General features: G+C 65.2%; 2 protein-coding genes across 2 annotated transcripts; one reads left to right on the top strand and one right to left on the bottom strand.

The window, feature by feature from the left end:
• Positions 1–5,446: 5,446 nt before the first annotated feature.
• RING1 (ring finger protein 1) lies at positions 5,447–9,703 on the top strand. Its single transcript, XM_032238696.1, has 7 exons — positions 5,447–5,567; positions 6,474–6,649; positions 7,446–7,606; positions 7,702–7,917; positions 8,267–8,563; positions 8,823–8,991; positions 9,242–9,703. Exons 2-7 carry the CDS (start codon positions 6,572–6,574, stop codon positions 9,341–9,343), a joined length of 1,023 nt encoding a protein of 340 aa, XP_032094587.1. The 5' UTR covers positions 5,447–5,567; positions 6,474–6,571; the 3' UTR covers positions 9,344–9,703.
• A 1,537-nt stretch (positions 9,704–11,240) lies between these two features.
• On the bottom strand, positions 11,241–15,106 carry LOC116523591 (class II histocompatibility antigen, M beta 1 chain). Its single transcript, XM_032238704.1, has 6 exons — positions 14,970–15,106; positions 13,874–14,161; positions 13,307–13,588; positions 12,357–12,473; positions 11,912–11,950; positions 11,241–11,523 (listed from the first exon to the last, which is right to left on the bottom strand). The coding sequence occupies exons 1-6, from the start codon at positions 15,019–15,021 to the stop codon at positions 11,516–11,518; spliced, it is 786 nt and encodes a 261-aa protein (XP_032094595.1). The 5' UTR covers positions 15,022–15,106; the 3' UTR covers positions 11,241–11,515.
• Positions 15,107–15,856: the final 750 nt, after the last annotated feature.

Genomic DNA, 15,856 nt, shown 5'->3' on the forward strand with positions numbered 1-15,856 from the left:
GGAACAAGGGCGGCCCGCGCCCGGTGAGGGCGTCCTCCTTCCAAGCCTGGGGGGTCCCTCCTGCGGTCTCGGTCGCCCCTTCCCTGCTCTTGTGGAGCGCCTGGAACGTCCCGCCGTTCCTCTGGGGCCGAGCCGCTCCCGAAGCAGCCGCTCTCCCGGCTCCCAACCCGGGGGAGAGAAGGGGCTCGACCGGCTTCCATTAAGCCCCCGCCCCCCCGCCAGGGGCAGAAGACGCCGTGCGAGGGATGGTCCGGAACGCTGTTTCTTGGGGGGCAGGGCGGATGCCGGTTCTGGTCCGGGGGGGGCAGCCCTGCAGGGGAGTTTGGGGGGCAGAGCTGAGGGAGCGTCTGGGGCGGATCATGTCACGGAAGGGACATTTTGAAAAGGGAGCGCTCCAGTTCTCCCCCCTCTTGAGACGGGACCCCGCTTTCAGACCCAGGGGAATGGAGGGGTGCACCGAAGCTCTCTGACCCCACAAGGGGAGCTGCCCCCCCAACTGGCCCCCTCCTTAGTTCTGCCCATAAGCAGATGGGCTGTGGCGGATGGTGCCCGGAATCCCTCTGCTGCTATCCAAGTTAAGGGAGTAGCTGGCCGAGGAACACGTGACCGTGTGTGTGTGTGTCTGTGTGTCTGTGTGTGTCTGGCCTGGTCCCCATATTCGCTGCAGAGACGCCTGTTACTTGCTTCCCTGGACCAAGCAGGGGGTTGGACTAGATGGCCTCAAGGTAGACTTCCCATTCTTAAGCTACGAGGATACTCTGCATTGGACCACAGCTCCCATATGCTAGACGATGGGAACTGTAGTCCAGCCCCAGTGGGATCCCACGGGCAGAGGAGAGGGGCAGCCGCTGGTCCCTTGCCTGTCCCTGACTCCCCTTCCTTGGTCCCCCCAGCCACCCTGCGAGGGAGGCCCGCGTGAGAGGAGACGATCCCAGGCACCGATCTTGCTAAGCTTCCTTTAGTTAAAGGCCTCCAGGCCGCTTCCTCGGAGCCTGGCGCGGGCTGCCAGTCTCGGCGCGCGGTGGGGGGCCAGCCCCGCTTGTTCTTAGCGCGGAGCTGACGCGGGTTGGGGAAAGGCGCGCCGTCTGAATCAGGCTATCTCGCGGGTTTCTGCCTGCCGCTTTTTGGGCAGCCCTTCCGAGTCGCCTTGGTCGGCCGGAGGGGCAGGAGGGGAGCCGGCGGGAAGCGCCGCGGGAGCACCAAGGGAGCCGCCGCCCCTCACCCGCCTTTTAACGGGACGGCCTTAGCCGGGAGGATGACGTCACTCGCCCCCCCCCCCCGCCCGGGTTTCTTTTCAGGAATTGCTCCGCGCACATCTGGAGGCCGGACGGAAAAGCGGCGGAACTCGGGCGGCGAGAGAAGCTGCGGACGGAGCCCGCGAAGGAAGGCATCGTGCGCCAGGCCCCGTCGCCCCGGCTGTGGATGGAGCAGCCAATGTAGGGGGATGTGGGGCCTGGAAGGGGGGGGGTCCCAGCCAAGGTTGAAATCCAGCAGGTTCTGACAGGTTCTGAAGAACCGGTAGCGGAAATTCTGAGTAGTGTGGAGAACCGGCAAATGCCACCTCTGGCTGGCTCCGCCCCCCCCGCCCCCCCATACAGCATCCTTTCGCCAAAGCCATGTTTGCACGCGAATCCTCCAGGGGGTGAGCCCCCTGCTTTCCCCAAGGCTGCTTCTGGCCCCTTTGCCCTTAAGGTGCCAGGGCTGAGGGATGCCCGCCTGGGAGGGAGGGGGGGAGGAAAGGGAGGCGCCATGGGAAGGCTTTGGCCGTCCCATGTGCCCTTCTGTGTGGTGAGTTTTCCTCCGGGCAGCCAGCAGAACCGCCCCCACCACCATGGTCTGCCCAGCAGCTGCCCTGCCCTTTGGCATCCCCCGGGTTCCCCAGAGGTCCATCTAGAAAAGACACACACAGCTCAGGGCACTCGCACGTCCATGCAGCGGGGGGGGGGGGGTCTCCAACCTTGGTCATTGGAGCCTTGGCGGACTTCAACTCCCAGAATTTCCCAGGCCAAGTCCGCCAAGGCTTCAAGTGGCCAAGGTTGGAGACCCCCCCCCCCGAGTTGGGGGGTTTCCTTGTTTCAGGGGATCAAAACTTCCCTTTGGACGCACAGACCAGGCAGGGGGGGGGGGCTAGCAGGAAAATCAGAATGCGTGGAAGAGGCTTGGTTTGAAGGAGAGAGAAGCCAAATTGATGTGGATCCCCCCCCCATAACATTATTAACATTTGCAAAATCAAAAAAAAAATTTTAAAAGGTGGGGGGGATAAATTTTTGGCACAAGAGGAAGGGGTTGGGGGCCCAAGGTAAGAGACCCTGCCTGCCCCCCCCTCCTTCCCACGCCTTGAAAACGACGCACACGACACGCGTCCAACACAACACATTTAATCCGAAAAGCTCTTAAGGGAGACCCAACGCGGGGGGGGGGGCAGACTCCCCGCCGCCACAGGACAGGAACCGCATAACTGCAGGTGACGGGAAGCGACTTCTCGTGGGGGGGGTCAGCGGGACTAGTGGTTAGAAGGGGAAATGGGATGTCCAGTCTAGAGAAAAGAAGAATTGGGGGGGGGGGCAGGGTAGCAGCCTTCCAAAATTTGAGGGGCTGCCCCCAAAGAAGAGGAGGGGGCCAATTTGCTCTCCAAGGCACCAGAAGGCGGGGGGGGGGGGGAAGACGGAACGGATGGAAACTAATCCAGGAGAGAAGCAACGTGGAATTAAGGGGAAACATCCTTAACAGGGAGGACAATCAACCAGCGGGACAACCTGCCACCAGAAGCCGTTTGGTTGGAGGTTTTCAAGGAGAGACTGGAGAGCCGTTTGTCCTGGAATGGCACATCGGGCTTCCTGCCCGAGCAGGGGGTTGGACTAGAAGACCTCCGGGGTCCCTTCCAAAAGACTTTTATCCTATGGTCTCTCCCTGGAAAGATTCGCACCGGCAGAATTGGGGGAAACCGGCCAGGGGCAAGAACGGAAGAGCGCCTGCCTTGGGGGGGGGGAGTGGGGGGGGCACACCGCACTGTTCACCTCCTGTCCGGGGCCAGCCGGGGGCCCAGAGCGCTGCTGAGTCCAATGGCGGCCTCTCGGTTCTCCCCCCCCCAACAACAACAACAACCTGGAGCCGTGGCTCGTGATTGTCCGAACGCAATTCTTGTGTCTCCACCCAGAGTTGAGTCTGGACATCAAGAGCCGCGGCTGGTGGTCAGCAGCCCGAGAGGCCCCCAGGGGCTCCGCCCTCCGGAGGATCTGCAGCACGAGGAGTCCGGTTCTTCTTCGGCTGGGGGGGGGAAGAGGGGGGGACCTAGAAGCAAAGGAATTGTCCGAAGGGCCCTCGGTGCTGTGTCCGAGTGGGCGCAAGCAGCTCTTCTCCGGCCCCACACAGCCCTCCCCAGGCCCACCCAGAAGCCCCCTTGGCTGCGACCCACAAGCGCTCCCCCTCCAAGGAAAAGGCCCCCCCCCCGTAAGATCCGCCCTGCGGCTGCGCTGCCCTTTCGCTGAGAGTTGCCCCCGCGTGGGGAATGGCAGCCCCAGAGGTTTCCAGGGACCAGGACAAGTGGGGCGGTCCCACTGGGAGGGCGTGGCTGTGGCCCAGGGAGAAGCCGAGCCTCCTGCTCTTCCCCGATGCCCCTCCTTCTGTGGAGTGCTGGAAACTGACCGGAAGCTGCTCTCTGGGCAGCCTGAGCAAAGAAAGGATGGCCGTTCCCCCAAATCCCCCTCCTCCAATCGGGTGGGCCCCTGTTCCTCCACAAGCAGAGAAAGCGGGGGGGGGGGGCTTTCCCCTCCCCAGATCTCTCTTGGCCTCAGCTTCCTGGTGTGTAAAATGGCTGCAGCCCCCCACCCCCCACTTCTCTCCCTGAATGGCTGGGAGGCCATTTGACATTTCCCATGTGAAAAGAATGGGGAGGGGGCTTCCCATCTCTTTGGGTGGGAGGGGGGGGCAACAGAGGTCGATCCCCACCCCTGAGCCTCATTCAGCCTCCCCCCCCCTCTCCTGTCCCCCCCTCTCAGGCCCCTTCCTTGTGCCAGAGTGGGCGGGCTGCGCCTGGGTGGTCCCAGCCCCTTCAGGACCCTGCCAGCCCCTCGCCCTGTCCAGGCCCTCCGGACGCCCCCCCCCCCACAGCAGCCGGGAGTGAGATCCTCCGCAGAGGAGAACAAAACTCAGAGCCCCCCCCCCTCCTGAGGCTTTGGGCCCAATTGGTCGCTTTGCCCCCCTCCCCCACATTCACTGGGTGGGTGGGGGCGTTTGAAGCTGGCCTTTAATTTCTTTCCTAATCTCCCCTCAAAGACTCCAAGGGGAAACACACACACACACACACCCCAATTGGGGGGTGGGAGGTGGGCATTTCTGCAGCCCCAGGCCGGTCCCTCTGATTCCCATCCAGCCCCCCCCCCTTGCCCACCTCCACCCAGAGACCGGCTCAGCAGCCAGAGTCAATCCCCCCCCCCCCACTCCTGGCTCTCTTCCTTGGGAAACGGGGAGCTGTGGGAGCCCAGAGCCTGGAGGGAGGACCCCCTCCCCAGGCTCAAAGGGGGAGGCTAAGCAGCTTGGCTGCAGCCCCTAGAGGGCGCTAACTGGCAGAGGCACTCCTGGGGGGGAGGGGCAATAATTGGGGAGGGGGATCGCTCTCCCACCCAAGAAGCAGCCGGGGGCTTCTCCCCTCGCGCCTGGCCAGAGACGGAAGGAAGCCAGACCCCCGTGGACCGCCCCCCCCGCCCCTGGATCAGCCGTGCTTGGCAGGAGCCCTGGATGCACCTGGGGCACAGCCTGGGATCCCCTGGTGGTCCCCCGTCCCTGCTCCGAGTTCGAGCTCAGCCAAGCGCTCTTGCCTTTTTCCTCCACTCGGAGTAAACTGTTGGAAGGAAGGAAGAAAAAAACACCCCACTTTTTCCCCTTTTGGGGGGCAAACATATCAGGTTCTTCTTGGCATTTGAAAACGGGGGAATAAAGTCAGGGCAGGCGGCCGGGTGGCTGAGGAGGGCGGGGGTCATCTGCCCCCCCCCCCCTGGGAGGTCGAGAAAAACCACCCACCCCGGGTCCTTCTTTCTTGCGGGAGACGCTCCCGATTCCTCGGAGGGAAAATCCCCCCACTTAAAACCAGTGGGGAGAAGCCCCCCCCCCTTAACCCAAACTTTCCGGGCGGGGGGGGGGACGGCCCGAGCACCCTCCGCCCTCCTCTGCCCACCCTCGGTCCGGGCCCCCCCGAAGGGCAGGAGCTGCCAGTCCCCCCCACGCGGGACGGACCCTCCGCGCCCCTCGCCCACTGGGGAGGGGGAGGAGGAGGAGGGGAGGGGGCTCCTCTGCACCTGCGGGTCTCGCCGGGGGGAGGCGGGGCCGCCCGCGGAGCAGCTGTCCGGGGGGGCGGGGCGACTTTGGTGGGGGGAAACTCCCCCTCTTGTGACGTCACGGGGCGGGGAGGGGAAGTGACGCGCTCGGAGGTTCCCACCCTCTCCCGCCCCCGCTCCTCCCCCCCCCCCGGCAGGGAAAGACGGAGCGGGAGGCGGAGGACGGAAGAGCCGGGAGAAGCCGCCCCTGCTGCCCCCCCCCCAAAAAACAGCCGCCGCCGCTGCGGAGAGAAGGTGGGGGGGGTCGCGGCGGGGCCCCGAGGGCGGGGCTGCAGCGGGGGGAGGGTCTCGCCCCCCTTCCCCGGGAGGAAGCCAGCCTCTTTTGTTAGCGCCCGGGCGGAGCGGCGGGGACGGCGAGCATGTGCAGAGGGCGCCGGCTCCGAGCCGAGCAGCGGGCGAGGGGCCTCCTGGGCGTGTGCAGAGCGCCCGGAGGGAGGGGAGGCTGGCCGGGGTTGCAGGAGAGCGGCGCCCACGGGCGGGGGGTGTGTGTGCGGGGGTGGGGGCGGAGAAGGGGTCCTCTGGGCGTGCACAGAGCGCCGCCGGGACTTTCCCAGCCAGGGGACGCGGAAGGCATCCCGGCCCGACTCGGTGCAGCTGGGAGCAAAGCGCGGAGGAAAATGTGGGGAAGGGGAGACCCTTTCCACCCCCACCACCCCCCGCGCCAAAATAGATGTGGCGTTTCCCAGGCCAAGGGGGCGCAGTTGGGACCCCGGATCCTCCGCTCGGCTCTGCTCCCGGAGGGGAGTCTCCTTCGATCGGGGCTCTCCGGGGGGAGGAAGCCAAGAGCGCCGGCTGCTTCTCCGGTTCCACCAGCCCCCACCCCCACCCCGCTGGGTGTGGCTGATGGGGTCGCAGCCTCCCGGCCACCCCCGGGGTTCAAAAGCCCAAGGCACGGGACCCATCCTTCCCGGCCATGGGGCTGATGGGTGAGGGGCGTCTGGCCTTAGCAGCGGCTCGGCTGCTGCAAAGCCAAATCAGCCCCAAATCCTCTCCTGCTTCCCCCCATCCCCAGCTTAAGCCCTGCACCGGCTGGACTAGATGACCTCCGGGATCCCTTCCAGGCCCTGCGTCCCGAGATTTGGGGGCTCCTGGGGGCCGCTGCTTGGTAGCTGAGCTGCCTGTTTCCGAATTCCTTTTCAGGGTCGTTCTCGGGAGCCGCAGACACGGTTCGTCCAGGGGGCTTCCCTCTCTGCTCAGCCCCCAGCCCCGTCCCGCCCCCCCTGGGCCCCAGCACTGCCATGGCCGCCCCCGCCAACGCCCAGACCACCAGCAAGACCTGGGAGCTCAGCCTGTACGAACTCCACCGCACCCCCCAGGTGAGGGACCGCGGGTGGGGGGAAGGAGCGGGGGGCCAAGTGGCAGGAGAAGGGCAGGGGGGGGGGGTTCAAGGCCCCTTCCAGCCACGGGGCTGCTTTCCCTGGAGCCCCACTCCGGTCGAGGGAGCCTTGGGGGGGGGGAAGCACACAAACTCCCCTCCATAAAAATTGGGAAGGCCTTCAGGGCGGAGGGAGGGCACCAGTAGGCCCCACCCACCCTCCTCCAAACATTGGCATGTGATTGGGGCAGGGGGGGGCGTCTCACCCGTGGCCGTACCTGGCCTGGTCTCTTGATTGGCATGGCACCCCCCCTCCCCCAGACACTCAAGCTAGGGAGGCCTTTGGAGGTTGCGACCAGGCCCTTGCGTCACACCTCAGAAACAACTCGGCAAAGACTGGCGTTAACTGGGACATTAGCAGTGGCCAAAGGCTGCCCCATACAGCAGGGGTGTCAAACTCAACGCCTGCGAGCCAGATGCGGCCCGCAGAATGCTTAGCTCTGGCCCGCAGGCCACCCTTGAAGCCATGAGGGAGCAGCCCGTGGTGTGCCGGCAAATGTTGCCTCTCAATCTCCGCTTTCGGCTGGGACAGCCTCCTGCAACCGTCTGCCAGTGAAAACCCTGGTCAGGAGGGCCGCACACACATTTTCTCCGCTTTCTCTTTTCGCCGGCAGAGGGTTGCAGGAGGCCGTCCCAGCCGAAAACGGAGCCTTGGCAGCCCGTTTTTGCTGGCAGAGCACTCTGCCCGCCACCACAGGCGGCCCGACCCTTGCTAACATCCCTGTCTCTCTACACAGGAGGCCGTCATGGACGGGACGGAGATCGCGGTGTCGCCCCGCAGCCTCCACAGCGAGCTGATGTGCCCCATCTGCCTGGACATGCTGAAGCACACCATGACCACCAAGGAGTGCCTGCACCGCTTCTGCTCCGACTGCATCGTCACCGCCCTGCGCAGCGGGTAGGAAGGGGGGCCCGAGGGGTTGGCGGCGCGGCACTTCCAAGGGGGTCCGGCGGTGCCACCCCAGCTCCTCCTCCTCCTGCCCCCCCCTGCAGGAACAAGGAGTGCCCCACCTGCCGGAAGAAGCTGGTGTCCAAGCGCTCCCTCCGCCCCGACCCCAACTTCGACGCCCTCATCTCCAAGATCTACCCCAGCCGCGATGAGTACGAGGCTCACCAGGACCGCGTCCTGGCCAAACTCAACCGGCTGCACAACCAGCAGGCCCTGCGCAGCAGCATGGAGGAGGGGCTCAAGATGCAGGCCATGAACCGGTAGGGGGCGCCGGGGGACCCTCCCCTCCCTCTCTGGGCTGCCACAAATATTTTTTTGTGGGGGGGGGGTTGTCACCTGTTATTTAGGATTTGTTTCCTTGACTGCGAGACGAGCCCTGCTTAGAGGGACTGCCCCCTCCCGAATCTGCAATGGAAGCACCCCTTGCCTTTTCCCTCCAGGTTCCTCTAGGAAGGGGCCTCGGAGGTCCTCTAGACCGACCCCCACTCAAGCCAGGAGGCTTTATTCCATCTCAGTTCTCTTTGGGGGGGGCGGCAGGGGGTGAGAGGGGAGACCTGGCGTTCCTCACAGGGCCCACTCCCACCCACCCCTTTTCCGGTCCTCCGCCAGGGGGCAGCGTGTCCGGAAGCACCCGCAGGAGTCGGACAACAACACCTTCAGCGGGGCGGAGGACAACTGCGACAGCCGGTCGCACCTCAGCAACGCCTCAGCTCCCAGCCAGCCGGAGGCCGGGCCCAGCTGCAAGCGCTCGCGGGCCTCCGACGAGTCGTGCGCCGAGCCCGAGACCTCCCACGAGGGCGGGCGGGGCAGCCCCGAACCCGGGGCCGAGTCCAGCAGCAGTGAGATCGAGCTGGTTTTCCGGCCTCACCCCATCCTGGTGGAGAAGGGGGGCTACTCCCAGACCAGGTGAGCGGACGAGCGGGGCTCTTCCGGGGGGGGGGGGGGCTGTCACGGTTGTGGAGCAGCCTTTGGAACCACCGTGGAAGGTAGGGCGGTTTATAGGGGGGGCTGGAGGCCTTTGAGGGGGTGGGGGCTTCTCCTGGACCAGGTATGTCTGGCCCCCACCTGAGGGGTGTCTCCACTCCCCCCTGGCTCTGGCGGGACTGTAGCCCCCACCCTCCGTCCTTCCCTCTCACCCCCCCTCCCTCTCCTCCCCGGTTGGCAGGTACGTCAAGACCACCGCCAACGCCACGGTGGACCACCTGTCCAAATACCTGGCCCTGCGCATCGCCCTGGAGGAGGTCCCCGGCCCGGACCCCGAGCCCCCCGCCCTGGAGGACGTGAGCGAGAAGCAGTACACCATCTACATCACCACGGCTGGAGGGGCCTTCACGGTGAGGCTGTGGGGCTGGTGGGAAGAGGTCCCTTTGTGGTGGTGGTGGGCGAGGGGGGCTGAAGATTCCCTGCCGGTTGGGTTCGTGCAGCTTGACTCGCTCGCCCGAGTCACCTGTTTTTCTCTGTGAGATGAAGCCCTTCTTCCTGGGAAGGTTGGGGGTCTGTGTGGGGGGAGGGTTTGGGCCGAGGGGCAGAAGACCCTCTAAGTGACAGCCCCCCCTTCCCCCCCCGTCTCCCCCCTTGGCTCAGACGCTGAACGGCTCTGCGACTCTGGAGCTGGTCAACGAGAAATACTGGAAGCTGAGCAAACCCCTGGAGCTCTTCTACGCCCCCACCAAGGAACAGAAGTAGCCGGGGTGGGGGCCCCAACCTGATGGACAGCAACTGGGGGGCAGGTGCGGGGAGCGCCCCTCTTGCCTTCAAGGTGCCTCTTTTCAAGAAGATGCTTCACTTGGGGGTGCGGGGAGCTTCACATGCCCCTCCAAAAACCCCTCCCAAGGCCAATTGGACGGGAAGGGCAGAGAGGCCCTGGCTTTTCGGTCCCCCCCTCCCAGGGAGGCCTGGGGGGGAGGGGGCTCCTGCCCTCCCTGCCCCTCTCCTCCAATGGGGGGGGAGGAGAAGGAGCAATGGGGGGGGGGCGAAGTTTTTGTTTCCTGCCTTTTTACAGCTGTTTTTGTGGAACTGACGACAATATTTGCTCCTTTGAACCCCTGTCTGTGGCCTGCCTCGTTTTTGGCGGGGGGGGGGTGTACCTGGGGGCTGTAAAGCAGGTCAGACTCCGGGGGGGGGGCTGAAGGGGGGCTGGTCTGCCGGGAGTTGGGAGGGGGGGGCTGGATCCAAAGTTTGAGTTTGGGTGCTGGGCTTCTCCATCCCGTCCTTGGCATCTTCTGTCCTTATCTTCAGGCTGCCCAGCTGTGGATGATGGGAGCTGCCCTGCCCTGGGGGGTCGGGAGGGAGGTTCCTTTGCCTTGCCCTCTCTTGGCTCCACCAAGGCCCATCATCCCTGCCCAAAGGCTTGGGCCCCCCCCCGTGCTTCAGCTAAGGCAGGAGGGAGCCTTCGGCAGTGCAGCCCCCTTGGGTGAAGAGGGAGGGGGGTCCTGGGGCCCTTGCTGCCCTCCTTGGGGGGGGTGTCGGCTGGGCCTTCGTCTTTGGGGTGCAAGGGGCCCTCCGAGGAGGGGCCCTCCGAGGAGGAGCTGGCAGGAAGCCTCCAGGCCCCACGTGTCTCCCTTTGGGGGAGAATCCTCTCCAGAACTGCCCTGCGCCCCTCACTGTCGCCCCAGTCCATGGGATGAAAGAGCAGCCTCGGACCCTGGATGGGAGGCCAACAGGAGATCCAGAGCGGTTGGCTCCCATGGAGGGGCGTTCAGCGAATCTGAGATGCAGCAACCGGATTTCTCCCCTTGTCCCCCCCCCCCCACAGGGAAGCTCTGATAGCCTCCCTCACCTATGCTGGGTGGGGTGGGGGTCCCTATCAGGTCATCTAGCTCCCCCTCCAAATGCTGCCTTTGATTCAGATTTAACACTGGAGTCTCATTTTAAGCCAGGCTCATGTCGTCTTTCTCACTCAGGAGCCTGGGGGCTCACTTGTCTGGGAAGCAGCCCAGTCCCGGCCCCTCTTTGGGTGGGGGGGGGCAGACGGGGGTGTCTTGCAGCTGAGGGAGCACGGAAGCCCTCCTTCCCCCTCCCCCGCCAAGCTCTTCCGGCTTTGAAGAGATTTCATGTGGCTAGACCTTAAGAAGTGAGCTGTGGCAAGGGGGTTTCCTGGCTTCCCTCCCTCTTTGCGGGAGGGGGGAGGGGTATTCCTCACCAGGGAGGGAAGGGGAAGCAGGGGGGGGGCCTCCTCGCTTCCTGTTCTTTCAGGGCTGATGAGGTGGCAGCTTTCAGTAGGCTGGGGGGGGGGGTCCCGCTCGCGTGTGCACCCCCCAACACCCTAGTCTCGGAAGGGAGAAGGGGGCCACGGGGGGAGGGGCTGCCCAGAGCAGAATCAGCCACATGGGGAGGGAGGGTGGGTGGGAGGGGCAAGGGGGGGCCTCCACAGGGGAGGAAAGTGGGAGGGGCTTCAGCCTTTGCCCTGCCTTGGCCCTTCCTCTCTCCCCCCCCCCCCAAAGTTCAAGGCCCCTTTTGTGAAACAGCCAAATCCTCTCTCGGAGGCCCCACCCCCAGGCAAGGCAAAGCCCCCCCCCTTACACCCGTCCCTGCCCCTCCCTGCCCCAAAGGGTCCCCAACACCATCAGGCTGGGCAACTGGGTGGGTGGAAGCCATCTTTTTATTTCTCGGGCCCCCGCCCTGGGGGAGACAAAGCCAGTGTGCAGGAAAGATTGGGGGGGGGCTGCACCCCGACATCTAACAAGCATGGGGGTGGAGGAGTCTCCAGGGGGGGCCTGGATCCTCATTCTGTGGCCGCTCGGGGTGCACCAAGGCCTCCACAGAGAGGGAGGGGCCTCTTGGAGACCCTCCCCCCAGGATAAAGCTGCCTCGGAAGGGAGGGGGCTGCTGAGCTGCGGGGGGGGGGGAGTCCCAAGGCTACCGACCTGTGGAGGGGAAAGAAGGAGGGGGTGTCAGAGACTCTTTTGCTGCCAGTGCAGAAATTTGGGTGGGGGACCCTTCCATCCCCCGGCCCCTCAGGAGGCCCACAGGAGCCAAACTTTGTTAGGTTTTTGGGGTAGGACGGAGGTCTTTGGCCGGTCTCTGTGGGGTGGGACAGGAAGGGAAACAGAGGGAGGGGTCTTCAGGCAGGGTGCGCGCACCCCCCAGCCCCCCCCCCTTTGGGCCAAGCAGCTGCTGGGCCTCTCTGTGGCCTCAGAGGCTTCCTGGGCCTGCCGGAAGGAGGAGGAGGAGGAGGATTGGGGGGGCAAGCATGGGTGGGTGGGGGGCTCCTCAGTCTTTCCCCCCCCCCCCGCGGGCTGCTGCCAGACTCACCTTCATGGGGGTAGTTGTCGCCTTCCAAGGGGTAGTACCCTGCAGGGGAGGGGAGGCAATGAATTGGTCAGGGGGTTTGGGTGTCCCTGGTGGCCCCAAGCAGTTTGGGGGGAGGGGTCCCTGCCCTCCTTCCCCCACCCAGTCCCACTTTGCTGCTGCTGCACTACAATTCCCATCATCCACCCGCGGAGACCACCTCCCAGGCGCCCTCTTTCTCAGCCTTGAGGTTCGTTCCCCAGCCCCCCCTCCCCCCCATGGCTGAAGCCCCCTGCCCTTTGGGTTGAGGGGAGCCCCAGAGAGCCAGGGCCACCGAAAGGCCCCTCTGGAGCATCCGCAGCCCCTCCTGCATGCAGCAGCCCCTCCCAGAGGGTTCTTCCGCCCACCCTCGACCCCCTGGGTGGGCTCCCCCGTGGCCCGGCTCCCCCTCTGCCCCCGGGGGCCTCACCTTGAATCCTTGACCGCTTCCAGAAGACCAGGCCGACTGCCAGGAAGACCATCCCCACCACCAGCACGGCAACCGAGACCCCAACCTTGATCCCCAGCTCCGAGGGGAAGCCTGGGGCTAAGCAGTGGGGCAGAAAATGGGGGGGGGTTGTTAATGTCACCCCCTTAATGGGGAAGAGTTCCCCCCTCGGACTCCTTTGCCCAACTCTAAGGCCTCCCCTGTCTCCCCCCCCCCCAGGGGGGGGGTTCTGCTGCTGGAGACACCTTCGGTTCCCACATTCAAGGGGTTGGGTGGGGGAGGGAGACCCCTCTCCTTGCACATTGTGAAGACTTCCAAGATGCAAGGACTTCAACACCCAGAATTCCCCAGCTGCCATCCCCTGAGGGATTCTGGGAGCTGAAGTCCAGGCATTTAAAGCAGACACCGGCTCTCAGTGCCCCCAGTGGAGGAGAGTCCCACAGGCTGTTCCCATTTCACCAAGATGGACCTTTCTGCAGTTTCTAAGGGGTGTGTGTAGTTTGGTGGGGGGGTGTTAATACTTGGGCAGACCCCTGCACTGCCCACTCCCTTGTCCGGAGGCTTTATTGCAAACCCCCGAGAGATGAGAACTCTGCACATGCACAGTGGTCCCCTTGAGGCCAAGCCCTGCTGCTTCCGGGGCAGCTGACAGGAAGATGTGTGCCCCCCCCCCCACACACACACGAGTTGCCCCCGGGGGTGAAATTCAGCAGGTTCTGGAGAACCGGTAGTGGAAATGCTGAGTAGTTTGGAGAACCGACCAATACCACCTCAGGCTGGCCCCGCCCCATCTCTTCTCTGCCTCCTGAGTCCCAGCTGATTCAGAGGGAATGGGGACTTTACGGTATCCTTCCCCTGCCACCAAGCCACGCCCACCGAACCGGTAGTAAAAATAATAATAATCCACCACTGGTTCCACCCCTCCCACTCACCCCATTCTGCGGTGAGGGGTGCCTTCAGGCTGGAGTGGTGGACGGAGCAAGTGTAGCTGCCCCCCTTCTGGGGGTCAACTGGCAGCGTCAGCTGCGCCTGGTAGCTCCAGTCCCCGTTACTGGTGACCCGCGGGGGCTCCAGGCGGTCCTTCACAGGCTCCCCGTTCCAAAGCCAGGTGATGTTGACGTCTCCTGGGTAGAAGCCCCACACCATGCAGGCCAGCATGATGGGGTCCGGAGTGTTCTGGGGGGTAACCGGGGAGATGAGGACCTTCGGTGCAGCTGAGGAAGGAAGATGGACACAGGAGGCTGGGTTGCACCCCCCCCCTCTCCCTCTGTGCACCCCACTGATCTCCCCGCCCCTCCAAAGCACCCCCCTGATTTCAAATGCTCATCAACCTCTCTGCCACGGTCTACTACTGTCTGTGGGTCAGATTAGATGACCTCTAACAACCCCTGCCATCCCTTGGATCCTAGGAGAAGCCCTCTCCTTCTGCTGGCCAAGACCTCCACCCCCCCCCATCAGGCACTCCCTCTCTGGGACCCAGCGCCCCCCCCCCCACTCACTCCGCCTGTCCCCGGTCTGTGCCCAGAGCGCCTGGCCCCGCAGCTGGCACTGCTGGGTGGTGTCCTCGGGCAGCTGCAGGGAGGTGTTGGTGAGCCAATTGGCGACGGGGAACCCCAAGTAGTAACCCCAGAGCGGGGAGGCGCCCAGGCCGCAGGGCACGAAGCCCTTCGCCTGGAAGTCGAAGCAGGTGAAGGGCATCTTGTTGAAGAAGAGCGTCCAGCTGGGCTGGAGGAGGCCGCCGTCGGCCGAGAGGAGGCAGTCCGTCTCCAGGTGCAGGACGAAGCCACCTGCGGGCGGGGAGGGGAAGGAAGCGAGGATCAGGGCGCGGCTGCCGGCGATGCCCTCCTGCCCGCTCACTCAACGGCCGCGGGGCCCCGAGGGAGCGGCTCTCCAGAGGGAGGCGGTTCCGCGGTCGTGGAGGGACGCCGCAGCCTCCTCCCGGGGAATGCCCAGCCGCCCTGGTCGGGGGGGTCGCCCGGCGAGAAATCCCAGCGCCCGGAGAGGCGAGGGCGAGCCTAGAAAGCGGCCAGCGGGCCCGCCTTCCTCCGGGGGGGTAGCCCGGCCCGTGCGGCCCTCGCCCACGGAGGGTGGGGATCGTGGCCCACCGAGACGCCCGGCGGAGGGAAGCTGGAAGGCAGAGACGCCGCCTCCCGCCTCCCCGGCGCTCCGTCTCAATCGCGGCGGTTAAAAAAGAAAGAGAAACCGGGGAGAGGCTCGTCCGATGAACCCGGTGGCCAGGAAAAGCGCTCTTCGCATGCCCAGAAGACCCCCCCCAAACCCGCACCCCTTGGGACTCCCGCCTCCCAGGTTGAGGGCGCCTCCGCCTCTGCGCGGAGTCCCCAGATTCCCCCGGGGGTCCCCACTGCTACCTCGGGACACCTCCGGAGGCCGCGGCGGGCGCCCTGCTGCCCCAGCGGGGCTACCCTTGAGGTGCGGTTGGGCGGAGAGCCCCCCCCTCGCCAAAGAGCCGCCCTCCCTCCGCTCGGCCGCCTCCCCAGGGCGGTTGCTGCGGAAGGGGACCCGTAGAAAGGCGGCTCGGGGGTCCCGGGGGGGGCGGGCGGAGGGGCGCAACCCCCCCTCGAGGCGCGGCCTTACCTGCCAGCGGGGCGCTCAGCGCCAGGATCAGCAGCGACCACGGAGGGGGCATCTCGGCGGGTCGCGGAAGGTCCGGCAGATTCTCGCGAAGGGCCGCCCGGACGACACCCCGAGCGAGACTGGCGCGCCCTTCCCCTTCCCCGCCCCTCCCCTCCCCCGGCCCAGCGTCCTCCCGCCGCGGGCGCCCAATGGCGAAGGCGGACGCCGGCGCGTCATCGGTCGCTGGGGAAGCCCGAGCCGTCCGAGCGCCGGAGAGGGAAATAGTCTCGAGACGCTTGGAAGCAGCCCCGAAGGACGATGGAAGGGGACCTTGGAGGTCTTCTAGTCCAACCCGCCCCTCGCTCGAGCAGGAACATCATTGGGGACAAATGGCCGTCCAGTCTCTTCTTCAAAACCTCCCGTGTTGGAGCCCCCAAAAACTTTCTGGTGGCAACTTCTGTCCCGCTGGTTGATTTGTTCTGACTGTCAGGAAGTTTATCCAGAATTCCAGGTTAATCCTTTTCTTTGGTTAGTTTCCAACCATTGTTTCTTGTCCTGCCTTCGGGGGCTCTGGAAAATAGGCCGACACCGCCCCCCCCCCTTCTTGTTTGTTGCAGACCCTCAAATATTGGAACGCTGCAAACCTGTCACACACACACACACACACACACACGCACGTCCTTCTTTTCATTGAACCAGGCAACTGTGATTTGTGTGCTTTAGACTCGGATTTCAGTTGCAGTCGCGTGTCCCGTCCCCCCGCCGCCGCTTCTCGTGACCTGACGCGTGAACAAGCACCAAGAACCCAGCCAAGTGGGGGCGGAGGGCAGCCGGCATCGGACCCTGCAGCTGAGGTGGGCCTTGAGGAGTTTCGGGATCCAGAAGGGGTCCCTTAAAGCCCCTTCGCG

The sequence above is a fragment of the Thamnophis elegans genome, unplaced genomic scaffold, assembly GCF_009769535.1.
Source record: "Thamnophis elegans isolate rThaEle1 unplaced genomic scaffold, rThaEle1.pri scaffold_59_arrow_ctg1, whole genome shotgun sequence".
NCBI lineage: Eukaryota > Metazoa > Chordata > Lepidosauria > Squamata > Colubridae > Thamnophis > Thamnophis elegans.